The sequence below is a fragment of the Vicia villosa genome, linkage group LG1 (genome assembly GCF_029867415.1).
Source record: "Vicia villosa cultivar HV-30 ecotype Madison, WI linkage group LG1, Vvil1.0, whole genome shotgun sequence".
Classification (NCBI taxonomy): domain Eukaryota; kingdom Viridiplantae; phylum Streptophyta; class Magnoliopsida; order Fabales; family Fabaceae; genus Vicia; species Vicia villosa.
Genome location: NC_081180.1, coordinates 28,124,294 through 28,141,266, shown reverse-complemented (window position 1 = coordinate 28,141,266; position 16,973 = coordinate 28,124,294). Strand labels below are relative to the sequence as shown.

At 37.2% G+C, this 16,973-nt stretch overlaps 2 protein-coding genes and 1 non-coding gene across 4 annotated transcripts in view; 2 read left to right on the top strand and 1 right to left on the bottom strand.

Moving 5' to 3' along the window:
* The window catches only part of LOC131632527 (endo-1,3;1,4-beta-D-glucanase-like), a 44,485-nt gene that overhangs the window by 16,038 nt on the left and 11,474 nt on the right, over positions 1-16,973 (top strand). The gene's annotated exons all lie outside the window — the stretch shown is intronic.
* On the top strand, positions 3-3,968 carry LOC131632519 (protein FAR1-RELATED SEQUENCE 5-like). Its single transcript, XM_058903267.1, has 4 exons — positions 3-393; positions 635-766; positions 1,233-2,094; positions 2,319-3,968. Exons 3-4 carry the CDS (start codon positions 1,245-1,247, stop codon positions 3,860-3,862), a joined length of 2,394 nt encoding a protein of 797 aa, XP_058759250.1. The 5' UTR covers positions 3-393; positions 635-766; positions 1,233-1,244; the 3' UTR covers positions 3,863-3,968.
* LOC131645347 (small nucleolar RNA R71) lies at positions 10,877-10,983 on the bottom strand. The gene has a single exon (XR_009296976.1). It is a non-coding gene; the product is annotated as a small nucleolar RNA R71 (small nucleolar RNA).

Here is a 16,973-nt window from a genome sequence, read left to right as displayed (position 1 = left end):
TTTCGGCAGCTGCTAATATGCATAAACATTTATTTATGCATGGTGCATAAGTTAACCTAAACCCTTGGATCAATATTTCCATCTAATGGCTAGAAATCACCATATATATATTTACTAAAAACAGAAAAAAAAAAAAACGTTTTCGTGAATTGTTCGTTCTCAATTCAACGACTCAGACATCATTTTCTTCTCAATTCACCACCGTCGCCACCGCTGCACCGTCGCCACCGCCAATCTCCGCCGATCACCACCGTCTTCATCCTTCCTTCTCAACACATCACCACTGTTGCCATGCTTCCTTCCCAACACCTAATCATCGTCGCCTTTCTTCGCCGCCATCAATAATTCATTCCGGTGATTTCTCACAGCTCACTTTCATCCACGAAATCATAGGTATTGAATTTTAAACTTGTTAAATTTAATTTTAGATGATTCACACTTCAATTTCTGGATTTCTATAGAACTGATTGTTTTACCTAATTCAAGAATTCATTGAGTAATGTATGTACTATGGTTGAGTAGTGTTACGATTCCATGAGTAATGTATATTTTGATAGAATAACCTTGCATACTTCTATGAGTAATGTGCGATATATTTTGATATAATAACCTTGCCTAATGTATATTGGATAAGGTGAACGAAGTGAAAAAGTACAAGGCTGTCGAAATTTCGAAACGTGACAACACCGAGAATTGCTCTGCAGCATCACCACAGACACACCGTTGAAACTCCCTCTCTTTCGGTCACAGCTCCGCTCCGCCATCGGTGAGTCAGACTTGCTCTCCCTATCTCACCTATCATCTTTGTTCTGCTAATTTCTGTGAAATTTGGTTAGAAGGGTATCACACAAACTGTTTGATTAACTGAATGTGTGTATTATAGTGTGTCTTATAGAAGGATTTTCTTTGTAATTTTTCTATGAACAATAAATGAATATTATGTTACTGGCCGTAGAATTATGTTGTAAACCATGAGTTTGGGCTGCACAATTATGTTGTAAAGCTTTTCTCCAATTGAACTAACCGTGCTTGCATATGAACAGGGGATTTACATTACCCTTAGTGTTGAATTTCAATAGAACTGATTGTAATTATGTTGTAAATATGGTTGAGTAATGTTAGGATTCCATGAGTAATGTGCAATATATTTTGATAGAATAACCTTGACTGTGTAATATTGAATATGCATATCTATCTGTCTTATTAATAAAGTTGTAATTTGTATTACGTAGGTTGTGTTGCTAATGGATGAGATATCGTCTTCCACAAATGTCACTCAAGATGTTGGTTCAATCTCCGATGAAAATAATGAATCGTGGCAACATTTTGTCTTCCACGAGCTTTCATCAATCAAGGATTTCTATGCTAAATACGCTCATGAAAAGGGATTTAGCGTGAGAAGAAATTTGCATTCCTTCTATGATTCTCGTAACAAAAAAACGGACATTGTGCAATATATCCGTTATGTTTGTAACAAGCATGGTTTCAAGCACGGAAGTCGGGCGGATCCTAAGAACAAGACAAACTCGGATACTCCTGTTCTCATTGAATATCATAAAGAGAAAGAACTTCCCGAGGAAAGGACTGGTTGCCCAGCTAGTATTTCGTTGAAGTATGATTCCAATGTTAAAGGTTATCACATATACAAATGGAATGTTACTCATAACCACCCTCTCCATAAACCCGAGCATTCGCATTACTTGAGATCGGCTCGAGAGATTAGTGAGCCTCAAAAACAACTTGCTATAATAAATTCAAAATCAGGCATGTCTGTAAGATCCTCCTTTCAAGTTATGCGTCAAATAGCTGGTGGTTCAAAGAACCTTGGGTATTGCTTCCAAGATTTAAAGAACTTTCTCACCACTGTTCGACAAAAGGAAATGGTCATTGGTGATGCCACTATTATCCAAGAATATCTTAGAAACGAAGCTTTGAGGAACCCGTCATTTTATTATGATATCCAAGTAGATTCTGAAGAGAACATAGCTAGTATTTTCTGGTCAGATGCAATCATGCAGCAAGACTATGAATTATTTGGTGATCTCATCAGTTTCGACACTACTTATCGAACAAATACGGAGTATCGCCCATTAGGTATGTGTTCTATTCATTTCACTACTATTATATCAAGCTTCCATTTTATTTTGTATTTATCAGTGCGTTGATATATTTTCTCTACCATATTTATTATTACATCATGGTATATTAGTATAAAGATATATTGATAACATCCTTTGTTTTAGGTATGACACTGCTTTTAGATTGATATCATCAATTGTTTTAACTTTTTCGTTATATGTTTTTGTCACACATACCAGCTCCGTTCCTTGGATTTGACAACCACCGTAAGAGTGTATTATTTGGTTGTGCCCTGCTATACGATGAGACTTCAGCAAGTTTTGATTGGTTGTTTACCACTTTCCTGAAGTGCATGAAAAATAAGAAACCCATTACAATTTATACAGACCAAGCTTCTGCTTTGATGAAGTCAGTTCCAAACATCTTCCCCGATGTCTTCCATGGCTTGTGTTCTTGGCACATGGGGGAGAATGCAAAGTCCAACTTAGGCTCTCGTTGCAATGGTGCATTTCTTGACGAACTACATCACTTGGTTTCGAATGTTGATGATGAGGCAGAGTTTGACTTCAATTGGAATAAGATGCTTCAAAATTGTTTTGGTGGTAAAGCCACTTCTGAATTTACTTGGCTTGTCCAGATTCATCGTAATCGTACTCAATGGTCTTCTGCTTGGGTGAAATCACACTTCACTGCCGGTTTGAAGACCACACAGTTAAGCGAGTCGTTCAATGCCTTTCTTCGCCACTTTCTTCAGCCAGACCACTCACTTGTGCAATTCTTTATCCATTTCAATGTTATGGTTGAGAAAATGCGAGATAATCATGCTGATTGTGATTTCAAGGCTGCTAATACTAGGCCAAGAAACAATTATCCCAACAGCCAACTCATGAGGTCCGTTGTCGCCAAGTATACTCCAGCATCGTTTGCATTCATTCACAAGCAATATGATCTTTCTTTCAAATATTATTATGAGGAGGACATGTCAAGAAGTTCAATTTCTAATAGAGTTTTCAAAGTGTTCACAATTCAACTTGTTCGTGATGCCGATGAGATGGATTTTGATAATGATGCCGCTGCGAATGTTTATATGTCGGTCGAAGAAGTTCCAGAAAACCTTCTTCCTAATGATCAAGATCCTTTGCGACTTGATGAGAGGGTTGTTACGGTAGATATTGGGAACAAGATTTTTACTTGTACCTGTCGGATGTTCGAGAACCGGGGATTCTTATGTCGCCATGTTTTCAAGATATTAGACTTCTTAGGGAGTTCTGTCCAATACCAGTCCTTGAAGTCCATACCTGACCACTACATATTGAAGCGTTGGACTAAAGGAATTCGTCCATCCCTTGATGCTTTAAAACCCATCAGTATTGGAGGTATTCAAGATACTACTTTTGCACAAAGATATCAACAAGCTTCTGGTGTTATGCTTCAGATTATAACCCGTGTTTGCATGGACCCTGATGCGTGCCAATTTTTTCTTAATGCTGCAATTGAATGTGGGAAGCAAGCGGAAGAGTTGATTGTTGCTAAAGGTGTTTCCGGTCAACCTTCATCTTCCAGGTCTGCATCTTGCAAAGATACTAGTGTTGCTGAACCTCTTGTAGTTGATTCTAGTGTAAAAAAGTTCAAAAAGAGACCCAATCCAATCAGGGCTAAGAAACGGCTCAAAAGTGATTATGAGTTAGCTAGGGAGAGACAAAGATTCATCGCACAGCGGAAGAAACAAAAGAAAGAAGAAGATGCTGCAAAATTAGCTTTAACAATCAACAATGTTGATTGATTTTCATTATTTCTTTCCATTGTTTTAGACTATTATATTTCAGTCTACTATTTCAAATTTTCATCATACTGTAAGCAGAATTTTATATTTCATTCTACAATTTGATTGTTTTAGTTATTGCCAATTTAGCTTCTGCTACATACTATTGAAATTGCTTAAAGTAATAACTTTGGATAGGCAAACTTATTTCTCATTTAATAACCACATGAAGTACTTAATGCAATAGCTCTTTTCTGTGTTTTCAATCTCTCGGTTGCACATGCAGAATGCCTTTGAAATAAATGGCTTCATGTGTTTGTTTAGATTTAATTATAATAAGCCTTAAGATGGTTATGATCTATGATCTAGGCAATTGGACATTACTGCAATGAGTTACAGTTTTTGAACCTTGGATGGTGTGAACAAATCTGTATGAATTTATGGTCTGTATGGTTTTATGGAAGGATGTTAATATGATGTTAAATTTCTTTGATTTGTATTTTTCTAAATGAGAAATGTACTTCTAGAAATTGATTTTTATGGAGTGATTTGAAGGAAAATGGAATCTGTACTGGTAAAAGAAACTTTAATAAAGATAGTTATTTTACAAACAGCAAGTTTGCTATGATACACGTGAACTTTAATAAAGAAATGCTCTTTTCATGATTTGACTATGAAACAGTGAAAAGGTCCAAAATAGAGTTGGTAGAACATGATTTGAAAATGTATTGATTTCAAATTTTAATTTCCAAAATAGAGTTTGCCATGTGCTGTAGTCAAGTGCATTATCATTTGATTAAATGTTATGTATGGTATGCCCATGTAATTTGATGACAAGGTAATTACAACAAACAACAAAATATTAATTTCAGTAATATCATCCAACGAAATATTGACAAGGACTGAATTTTGGTTTTGTATTCCATAGGCATATGGATTATTTGCCTTTGTAAACTACACATACTCATTAGCCAAATGCCCAAAAACAATTAAAAGAATACGTTCAGCCCAAATAACTAAGTTCCTCACGGTCTTTTACACGTAGAAAATGCATGTTCACTAGATAGTGAGACATCGTTGCAGAGCAAACAAATATTATTAACATTGAGAATCCGCATCAATATGGAACAGGACAGTAGCTTTAAAGAAACAATTTGTCTACATTTAAGCTTAAAGAAACAATTTGCTCATACAAGTCAAACTTAATCAATTCTAGAAACCAACATTCTTACTACACAATTCAATATAGAGTTTTTTTCCTTTTTGTCCTAGGTTTTTTTGTCTTCTTCCCGGCTTCTTTCTCAAGGACTTGTGCCATAGAACATTCTTCCTCTTCTTCACCCAAGTTAGGGGCTGACTTCTTTGTCTTCACCTTTTTTTTGTTCTTCTCTGCTTCTTTCTCCAAGTCATCCTCCATAGCACATGCAGCCTCTTCTTCAGCCAATGTCAGAGCTAACTTTGTCAAGTTTTGAAGCAACTCATTGTCCTCACGCTTCAAGATGTCTAGCAACACTTTTACTCTTTGAATCTCCATAAAATCATCTTGCTCTTCATTTGTCATCATATCCCAATGCTTAAAAAAATCCCAAATTGCAGCTTGCTTGCTATCCCATTTCTCAATATATGTCAGAACAAATAGCCCGCATGATTTCCTATCATGTTGTAAAGGCAAATTCACATCCTCCCAACTCCATTGACTAAAGTCTATAGGTTCATTTCTCTTAGCATTTATCAACTCCATCCCATATCTCACTTTCCACTTCCCCCAGTTGTCCCATTCATCTTCTTTTCGAAATGTGAATCTTTCACAACTATTCAGAAATCCGAACCTCTGTTCTTTGAAATCAATCACATATGCAGCATAGTGACTCTTCAAATAAACTGGGAAAAACCACTGTAATGATGAAAAGAAATCATGAGTACAATAATCAACATGGAACTTAATACTATCAAAACAGATTACTCAATACAGATTACTCAATACAGATTACTCAGTACAGATTACTCAGTACAGATTACTCAATACAGATTACTCAGTACAGATTACTCAGTACAGATTACTCAGTACAGATTACTCAATACTATCAACATATTAATCAAAACAGATTGCTATAGCTAACCTTGTAATTAATCAAAACAGAGTAATCAATACTATCAACATATTACTTAAACATTATTGAATATTATCCCATGTGTTCAGTATTATTTTGTTACAAAACGTTCATACTTCTTAGGTTTCTAATTTGGAATATGGTTTAAACTTAGAGATTTGGATCCATCAAACATTGGCTGAATAGCAGTGTGATATTTTAGCCACTGTTTCACTGCCATATGGACTCGCCGAGCTGTAAATGATGTTCTTCATTGCTCTTATTAAGTTTCTTAATAACTACGTACTTTTTTTAAAATTAATTTTTAATACTAGTAGCAATAAAAATCTCAAAGCATGTCGTGATGTGATTAGTGTTGACACACTTAAGAGCAAGTCTGTTACGAACCAAGTTGTTATAAATTTCAATAGCATATATGAGAATTCAAAAGCAGTTAACTTACTTAAATTGTGACTAAAAGGTGATAAAAATTATCATCTCCAAATCCTAAGAGAGAATAACTAAAAGAAAAAAGAAAACCATACCATGGTATAGTAACAAAGTAGAAAGTTTACAACAGTATGCAAGTTTAAAGCCATGTTTTATCCATCTTATTAGCTACTTCACTATTTTCTAAAAACTAGTTGAGCTATTATTTTCAACAACCCCCTTAATAGCAGAATCAGCCCCCTTAATCAGCCCCCATTGTGCATCTCACTACAATCAGCCCCATTAATCAGCCCCCATTGTGCATCTCACTACAATCAGCCCCCTTAATAGCAGAATCATCGAAACTTTTTTCAGCGGGACGCACGATCTGACCAAATAGTATTATATGACTGGTAGTGTTTATCTCATTTGACACATTATCAGTTCCTTTCGTTGAACTTTTCTCAAATGAACTATCTTTCAAAGAGTTACTGAATTCTACCTTTGATATAGCAGAAATTCTTTCTGTATCACTTAGTATGGCAGATTACTCAATACTATCAACATATTAAACATTATTGAATATTATCCTAGCACAATATATTTACAATATGTTCGCACAAATATTAAGCAAAAATGTACTTACATATTCAGGATTTTCCACGTCTATATCATTAAAATCCATGTATTTGAGCTGTCTTATTAAATCTTCTGCATACTCGGCCACTACATGGGCTTCTCTATGATCCTTTTTGCGTCTAGTGATCTTGACGCCATGCTCAAACTATGTGCAAATAATTATAACAGAATACATTTAATATGGGAATTTAAACAATGAAGATATTGTAAATTTTAGTTAATTAAAACTAATCAATATGTGATACTTACTTCATATGTAACCGGGAATATCAACCTTTTCATCTTTCCTTTCATCATCTCTTTTTTATTCAAGAAACTAAAATAGTTTCCAATGACATCCCCCTCTAACTTACAATCCTTCTTGAGACAAAATAAGGATCCCCTGTTAAGGTTGTCTAACATCTTGCATTTGTCTTGGAACAATACCTCCCTTCATGTTAAAATCATTATCAATTAGAGATGAAATATAATGAATCTCATTTAAAAATTGAAGTTAAAAAAATATTAAATGGCTTGAATTAAAAAATCAACGTACATAGCTCCTCCATTTGCTTCTGCCAATGTCCATGCATAGTTGACCAATTGTGTGTCTTCCTCACTCAATTTTGCCTTCTTCATTTGCATTACATATGGGGATCTAAAGTATTGTGACAATGCTGAGATCCTTTTTGGAAGCGGAATCTGTTCATTTTGTGGTATGTTCTCCATAAGTGTGTATGTTGCCACATCAGATGGTGACTTTCTACTTTCTTCCAATGATATAGGAGTACTGAATCCTAGACTAAAAGAAGGCTGACCCCAATCAGAATCATTCATCTCAGCTGTATCACCATGCTTCTCTTGACTTTCTTTTTCAGGCTGATTTGCATCATCTTCTTTTCCGGGCTGTTCTGCATCATCCTCTTTATCAACTAAATTTGCAGCTTGTTCTTCAAGCCCATGATCCGAATCATTGTCTTCACTCTCAACCAATTCAGGACTTGCATTTCTAGGCTCATGTGCAGCATCCTCTTTATCTCCAACTTCTTTTTCCGTATTAGAACGATGCTCCTTTTCTCCAACTTCTTTTCCTTTTCTCATTGAAGACTCAGCTTCCTCTGCCTGTTTGACCCAATAAGTCTTCCAATCTGCCCAAAACTTCAGCTTTTCATCACAAATTTTTATTTGTTTTTTAGCCTGCAATGTACATAAAAGCACTCAAATCAATAGCCACATATTACTCAAACTAAGCATGTATAGCCACATATTAAACATGTACTCTCAAACAGTAATACTGAATACTAAAATAACAATGAATAGCCATATATTATGCAATACTCAATAGTCAAACTGTAGCACTCAATACTGAATATTAAAATAACAATGAATGGTCATATAGTACACAATAATCGATACTCAAATAACAATGAATGACCATATACTAAGCATTACTCAATACTCAATACTGCTAATATATTACACTACTAAATTTGAATATTCAGTATTTCGTTCAGATATATGATAACACGATTTTATATCGTATATTTAGCCTAAAATCCATAGATATTTATAGCATTTTCCATTTATTATGTCAATTTATTATGATATTACGCGTGTATTTGCTTTGTTTCAGGTTTTACACTTCAATTACGACTGTTTGCGAAAAGGAAAGAAAATCGAGCTTAAATGACCAATATTTATGCTTAAAAGACGAAAAGGGGTGCTGAAACGAAAGAGGGGTGCAATTAGGACCCAAAGGCCCAAAGAGCAATCCAGCCCACGAAGGAAAGCAGCCCAGGCCACACTAGTAAGCAGAGACGCACGTCTCTGCCACCTCAGCAAAAGGGAGACGCACGTCTCCACTTCCCTGAAGATTCTCCACTTGAGACGCACGTCTCAAGTCACGCACCCAGTCTTCCTGAAGAATAGGAGACGCACGTCTCCAAGTCCCGGTCTGCAAAAAGTCCCGTTTTTCACGCAAAGCAACTGCAAAGCCTCACCTATAAATAGAGGCAGTCACTTCAGTCCAAACTGTCCGATTTCCTGCCAACGAAGTGCTGCCGAAATTGTACCGCGAACTGCTTTTCATTATTCTGTTTCCATTTAACCTTCTATTTTCTCACAACGATTTCTACATTGGAAATTGTTGTGAACTTTTCATAGATCTAGCCTTACGTTAGATTTATCGCTTTATTTTCCTTGTTTTTATTTTCTGCCATTTAAATTCCGAAGAACGATCCAGCCAAGCTGTGGTGGAAGTTCGATACTTGAAGAATTATTTGCCATTTATTTAATTCAGGTTTTTATTTACCGCTTTTATTTATATTACTATTGCATGATATATTATATGCCATTTAATATGCTTATTATTATGAACAAAACCGATTTATGCATGTTTAACCATATTAATATGTCTGGCTAAATTACTAAAGGTGTCGGTATGTAAAGTAAGTTAACCGTAGGGATCCGAAATAAATTGGCTTAAATTAGGTTTTATTAATTATCACTTATTTTTGGTTTATATGTCTAGTTTAATTAGTAAGTCTTAAAACCAATAGAGCGAAAGTTTGAGGGATTAGGACGGTCAAAGGTTAAAACCAATAGAGCGAAAGTTTGAGGTCTTTAACTGGATAGTAGACATAGGACATTAGTTTTAAGGATGGCGAAAGCGTATTAAAACTAATTGGAACTTATTTATTTTCAAAAATTGTTTTTACACTCGAGCGGGATGGCGAAAGCGTACGTTAGGTGTATTAGCTTGCTCCGAGTCAACAGAGCGAAAGTTTGAGATTAGGATATTTAAATAGATAACAACCTCGTAAAATAGGCATTTTATTAATTACATTGTTTTCAAAAAGCTCTTCTAAAATCTAATGGGATGGCGAAAGCGTACATTAGGATTAGGATAGTAGTCTGAATCAACAGAGCGAAAGTTTGAGACGAGGATTTTTAATCAATTGGAATTAGTAAAGATTTTTAATTTAATTATGTAAAAGCCAATGAACCTTCGGATTACCTTTAGTTAAACGAAATACATACTGATACCTGTCTTTTATTATTATTCTTTATTTTCTCACAATCACTTTCCCTTAGGAACAATCGAAAATTTTAGTACTCCTAGCTTTACATAGTAACCTTAGATAACGGTAGATCGATTTATAGTCCCTGTGGATTCGATATCTTTTAAAACTACACGACACGACTGTGCACTTGCAGTTATCAGATTTATAGACACGTAAAGTCGCGATCAAGTTTTTGGCGCCGTTGCCGGGGACTATTTAAGTCGATATCGTAACTCACTGTTACACCGTAGAGACTAGGAAAATTCTTCCCTATCTTTTTGAACGATTGTATGCCAAATACTCGTTCACAAGGAGGAGACTTAATACAACGAATTAACGAGATCGAACGTTTCATTAACGTTAAACGTCGAGCTCGCAACCTTCCCGAAGTAGCAGAAATTCCGATTAATCAGGAATTGAATTTTACTGATCAAATCAATCAAATCACCCCGAAGTTAGAGATGGCTGCTATTCGTCCTCTTAGAGACTATGCCGCTCCTTCGCGCGCTGAACCGCATTCAAGTATCGCACCACCTGCGATTGAAGCGAACAATTTCGAACTGAAACCTTCACTGGTCCAAGCTGTTCAACAGAATCAATTCTCTGGAAGCCCTGTAGACGACCCCAATCTCCATTTATCCGTGTTCGTGCAATACGCCGACACTATCAAAGCCAACAACGTTAGTTCCGAAGCTATTCGATTACGCCTTTTCCCTTTCTCCTTGAGAGATAGAGCGAGAGCGTGGCTTCAATCCCTGCCTTCCAACTCCATAACTACGTGGGACGAATTGAAGAGAGTATTCTTAGCAAGATACTTTCCGCCTAGCAAAACTGCTATGCTTAGAGGTCAAATCAACGGATTTACCCAGAAAGATAACGAATCGCTCTTCGAAGCTTGGGAACGTTACAAGGACATGCTTAGAATATGCCCTCATCATGGACTCGAACCATGGCTGATCATCCATACCTTTTATGGTGGTCTCTTATATAACACTAAAATGACTATAGATGCCGCTGCTGGCGGAGCATTAATGGACAAACCCCATGATGAAGCATACAAACTCATAGAGAACATGGCACAGAACCATTACCAATGGGGAGGAGAACGCGCCGCCCTAGAGAAAGCCCAAACCAAAGGAGGAATGTACGAAATTAGTGGTATAGACCGCGTTAACGCTAAAGTAGACGCTTTAACTCAAAAGATTGAGAATTTGACCATCACTCCTTCAGCCACCGCTGCCGCCGTAGCACCTAACTGCGAGATTTGTGGATTGACTGGGCATGTAGTTGCTGAATGTCAACTCTTGACTGGAGTCCCATCTGATCAAGTAAATTACGCTCAAGGAAACCCTTATTCTAACACGTACAACCCTGGATGGAAAAACCACCCGAACTTTTCTTATAAGAACAACAATGCGTTGTACGCGCCTGGACAAGCACCTGCTGTACCACCTGGCTACCAAAAAGCGCCTGTAGCTGCTCAAAACACCCCTAGGAAGTCAAACCTAGAAGTCATGATGGAGAACTTCATAGCTTCCCAACAACAAACCAATAAAGACTTCTTGAATCAAAACATCCACAATAGCGAGCAACTAAAACAACTATCGAACAAAGTAGATGCTTTAGCTACGCATAACAAAATGTTAAAAACTCAAATCTCACAAGTAGCTCAACAACAAGCACCTACTGCTGCCCCTGCTGGCACGTTTCCTGCTCAACCACAACCTAATCCTAAAGGACATGCGAACGCGATAACACTACGAAGTGGAACTAATTACGATGGACCCATAGATCCTAGAACCCAAAACGTACCCATGTCACAACAAGAGCCAAAGGAAACCCAAAAGAAACCAACCGACGAACAAACTGCTAAGACTGATGAGAACAATAACGAAGTGGAACCCGAAAAGGAGAAACCTTATGTTCCACCACCACCTTATAAGCCACCAATTCCTTACCCTCAGAGATTAGCTAAATCAAAAACCGAAGCGCAATTTAAAAGATTTGTAGAACTTCTGAAGCAATTAAACATAACCATACCATTCACAGAAGCCATAACTGAGATGCCTTCGTACGCTAAGTTCTTAAAAGAAATCTTATCAAACAAAAAGAAACTCGAGGATAACGAAACTATAACGCTTACCGCTGAATGTAGCGCTATCATCCAAAACAACATGCCTCCAAAACTGAAAGACCCTGGTAGTTTCTCTATACCCTGCGTAATTGGAAAAACCATCATAGAGAAAGCCTTGTGCGATTTAGGAGCTAGTGTTAGTTTGATGCCTCTTTCGACCTGTAAGAAACTCAATCTAGGTGAGCTTAAAGCAACAAGAATGTCTCTTCAACTAGCAGACCGTTCAGTTAAATATCCTGTAGGAATGTTAGAGAATATCCCTGTTCGTGTAGGTCAATTCTACATCCCAACTGACTTCATCATTATGGATATCCAAGAAGATTCTAACATCCCGATCATTTTAGGAAGACCATTTTTAGCGACCGCTGGTGCAATTATAGATGTAAAGCGAGGAAAGCTTACTTTCGAAGTAGGAGAAGAGAAAATAGAATTTATCCTTTCCCAATTCCTAAAAGCACCTTCTATAATTGACACATGCTGTTCTGCTGATATAATCGACGAGTGTGTCGAGGAAATAAAATCCGAACCAAATAAGGAAACCGAAACCCTAAGAATTCCTATGCCGCCAATTTTTGAAGATGACAACTGGCGTGAGGAATATCAAGATAACCACCTGAGTGAATGCTTAGCTTTAACCCCTGATCCTATACCTGGACCTAAGAAACCTGCTATAGAGCTGAAGACACTTCCTACCGATCTTAGATACGAATTTCTAGACGAAGAACTAAACCGACCAGTTATAGTGAACGCCAACTTAGGACGAACCGAGACTGAAAAATTACTTAATGTCCTAAGAAAATACCCTACCGCTTTAGGATACAACATATCAGATCTAAAAGGTATAAGCCCTTCTCTGTGTATGCACCGCATTATGCTCGAAGACGATAGTAAAACCTCTAGGGAACATCAAAGGCGAATAAATCCTATTATGAGCGATGTGGTTAAAAAGGAAATCCAAAAACTGCTAGAAGCTGGAATAATATATCCTATATCCGATAGCAAATGGGTTAGCCCCGTTCACGTCGTACCAAAGAAAGGAGGAGTCACTGTAATCACTAACGCAAAAGGAGAATCTGTAGCACAACGTACCCAAACTGGATGGAGGATGTGCATTGACTATAGGAAGCTAAATAAAGCTACCCGAAAAGACCATTTCCCTTTACCTTTCATAGATCAAATGCTCGAACGCCTGGCTAAACACTCACATTTTTGTTATCTGGATGGATACTCCGGATTTTTCCAAATTCCTATCCACCCTGACGACCAAGAGAAGACCACATTCACCTGTCCTTATGGTACATTCGCTTATAGACGAATGCCTTTTGGACTCTGCAATGCACCCGCGACCTTCCAAAGATGCATGATGGCAATATTTGCCGACTTCCTAGATGGAATAATGGAGGTCTTTATGGACGACTTCTCTGTCTGTGGAGGAAGTTTTGAAACATGTTTAGAAAACCTTGAAATGGTGCTTAGACGATGCGTAAGCGTAAACCTAGTCCTTAATTGGGAAAAATGCCATTTCATGGTTCGACAAGGAATTGTACTTGGACACATCGTATCCGATAGAGGAATCGAAGTTGATAAAGCAAAAATCGAGATCATCGAAAACCTTCAACCTCCCAAAACCGTTAGAGAAATAAGAAGTTTTCTGGGACATGCTGGTTTTTACCGACGCTTCATTAAGGATTTCTCTAAAATAACCAAACCTTTAACTGAACTACTCATGAAAGACGCCGAATTTGTTTTCACCGATAAATGCACTGAAGCATTTCAAACGCTTAAACAAGCATTGATCTCTGCGCCAATTATGCAACCTCCCGACTGGAATGAGCCTTTCGAAATAATGTGTGACGCAAGTGATTATGCTGTAGGAGCCGTTCTAGGACAAAGAAAGGATAAGAAACTACATGTCATATATTATGCGAGTAGAACCCTAGACGAAGCTCAGATGAATTATGCCACGACAGAAAAAGAATTATTAGCTGTCGTATTCGCATTAGACAAATTCCGTTCTTACCTGGTAGGAGCCAAAATAATCATATACACTGACCACGCCGCCATTAGGTACCTCCTAACCAAAAAGGACGCTAAACCAAGACTTTTGAGATGGATCTTGTTACTACAAGAATTCGACCTGGAAATTAAAGATAAGAAAGGCACTGAAAATGTCGTAGCAGATCACCTCTCTCGATTGGAAAATCTGAAACCCGAACAAGTACCAATTGACGATGATTTCCCTTATGAAAGACTCATCGCCCAATTAGAAGCAAATGAATTCGAACCATACCGTCCAAACTCTGAAACCGAGAAATTAGCTGAAATAGCTTTAGCCCGATCTAACACGCCTTGGTATGCAGATTTCGTAAATTACCTAGCTGCTGGTGTGCTTCCTCCTGATCTAAGCTACCAACAGAAGAAGAAATTCTTCCATGACCTAAAACATTACTATTGGGACGACCCACTCCTTTTCAAAAGAGGCCCCGATGGAATCTTTAGACGTTGTGTACCCGAGGAAGAGATAAGAAGCATAATAACACATTGTCATTCTGCACCGTGTGGAGGACACCATAGCACATCTAGGACCTGCGCCAAAATTCTTCAATCTGGACTTTTCTGGCCTAACCTGTGGAAAGACGTCCATTTTGCAATACTAAGCTGTGATAGATGCCAACGAACTGGAAACATTTCAAGACGCGATGAAATGCCTCAAAAAGGCATTCTAGAAGTAGAAATATTTGACGTCTGGGGAATAGACTTCATGGGACCGTTTCCATCATCGTTTGGAAATCAATATATACTCGTAGCCGTCGATTACGTTTCAAAATGGATAGAAGCTATTGCTTCTCCTACGAACGATACACGAGTAGTTATTAAACTTTTCAAAAACGTCATTTTTCCTAGGTTCGGTGTGCCAAGATTGGTAATTAGCGATGGTGGTTCCCATTTCATTTCAAGAATACTTGAGAAACTCCTTCGAAAATATGGAGTAAATCATCGAATAGCCACACCATACCATCCACAGACAAGCGGTCAAGTAGAAGTATCTAACCGCGAAATAAAACAAATATTGGAGAAAACTGTTGCTATATCGAGGAAAGATTGGTCAACCAAGCTAAATGAAGCTTTATGGGCTTATAGAACAGCTTTCAAAACTCCAATAGGAACTACCCCATTCAAACTCGTTTATGGAAAATCATGCCACCTACCAGTAGAGTTAGAACATAAAGCCTATTGGGCTATTAAGAACTTAAACCTAAACTACACTGCCGCTGGTGAGAAACGACTTCTAGACATAAACGAATTAGAAGAACTTAGACAAGACGCTTACGAAAACGCCAAAATCTATAAAGAGCGAACGAAAAAATGGCACGACAAGCGTATATCTAGGAAAAATTTTAGCATAGGCGATAAAGTGCTCTTATTTAATTCTAGACTAAAATTATTTCCTGGTAAGTTACGATCTAGATGGTCTGGCCCTTTCGAAATAACTAACATATTTCCGAGTGGAGCGATAGAAATCAAAGGAGAAACCGTCAAACCTTTTGTCGTAAATGGGCAACGTCTTAAGTATTACCATCATCTCGAATACGATGAAAACATCGAAGTTTTTAAACTTGACGAACTGCCCGCTCTTTCGAAAAAATAGTTTTCTATTTTTAAATCGTCGAGCTTACGACATTAAACAAAGCGCTTGGTGGGAGACAACCCACATTTATTTATTCTTCTATTTTTTTTTTTTTTTTTTTATTTTTATTTATTAAAACTTTAATTTTTCTATTTGTTAATTTTATTTTTCATTTTTAAAACTTTATTCTATTTTTAATTTAATTTTAATCATTTTTTATTTTCCATACATCTTATAATAATTATTATAATTATAACTACTATCTATGAATTGAGAAAATATTTCCGTTATAATTATATTTATTATTATAACTTGTTACCTAAGCTTAATTTTAACTTTTTATTTTATTTTAAATAAACACTAGCCTAATTCTAACTCAATCTTAATATTTTCAACTTCTAGGTTTTTCATTTAATTACTAACTACGATGCAAGAAGTTGACAATATGGAAGTTGTGTTCCGTGGTAGAGGACAAGAAGCAAGATTCAACAAGCTGGCTGAAAGACACATGGAATTGACTTGCTATCCTCACCAACCAACTATGGTGAAGCTTGGTATCGAAGAAAGCATCCTACACCTGCTTAACCAAATCGGTTGGACTGGTTCTCACTTGTTCCGCAAGTTTAGCACTTATCGGAAGCTCACTCTGGAATTCCTGAGCTCCCTGACCTATCTTCCAAACTGTGGACAAGGACTGAAAAAAGGAGTTATTCTCTTTAGACTCTTTGGTATGGAGTTTAATTTCTGCATTCGAGATTTTGCTGAAATGTTAGAACTACCTCATGGACCCGATGCATACGCCCAAGTAGCTGAAGAAAATCTTCCATACTGGGAGTTGGAAAAATACTGGGGCAAGATCACTGGAAACGACAACCCTGAAGAGAATGAATTTCAATCTGAGAACATCCACAATCCTGCTTTCCGCTACTTTCACAAGATCCTTGCTCACTACATTTTTGGAAAGCCTGATAATGTCACTGAAGTTACTAGAGAAGAGCTGTTCATCATGTTTTGTACATCTCAGAATCGCCCGGTCAATGCCATCGCATTCATGCTTACAAACTTCGAGCGCATCACGCAAGACGAAGTTTCACCCATTAGGATCGGCGGATTTGTCACTATGATCGCTAATGCCATAGGAATGAGAGTGCCTTTGCTTAGATTGACACCT

Coding starts and splice junctions, on each gene's coding strand:
- LOC131632519 (XM_058903267.1), top strand. CDS start 1,245: ATGGATGAGATATCGTCTTCCACAAATGTCACTCAAGATGTTGGTTCA. Junction 2,095..2,318: donor TACGGAGTATCGCCCATTAG/GTATGTGTTCTA, acceptor CACACATACCAG/CTCCGTTCCTTGGATTTGAC.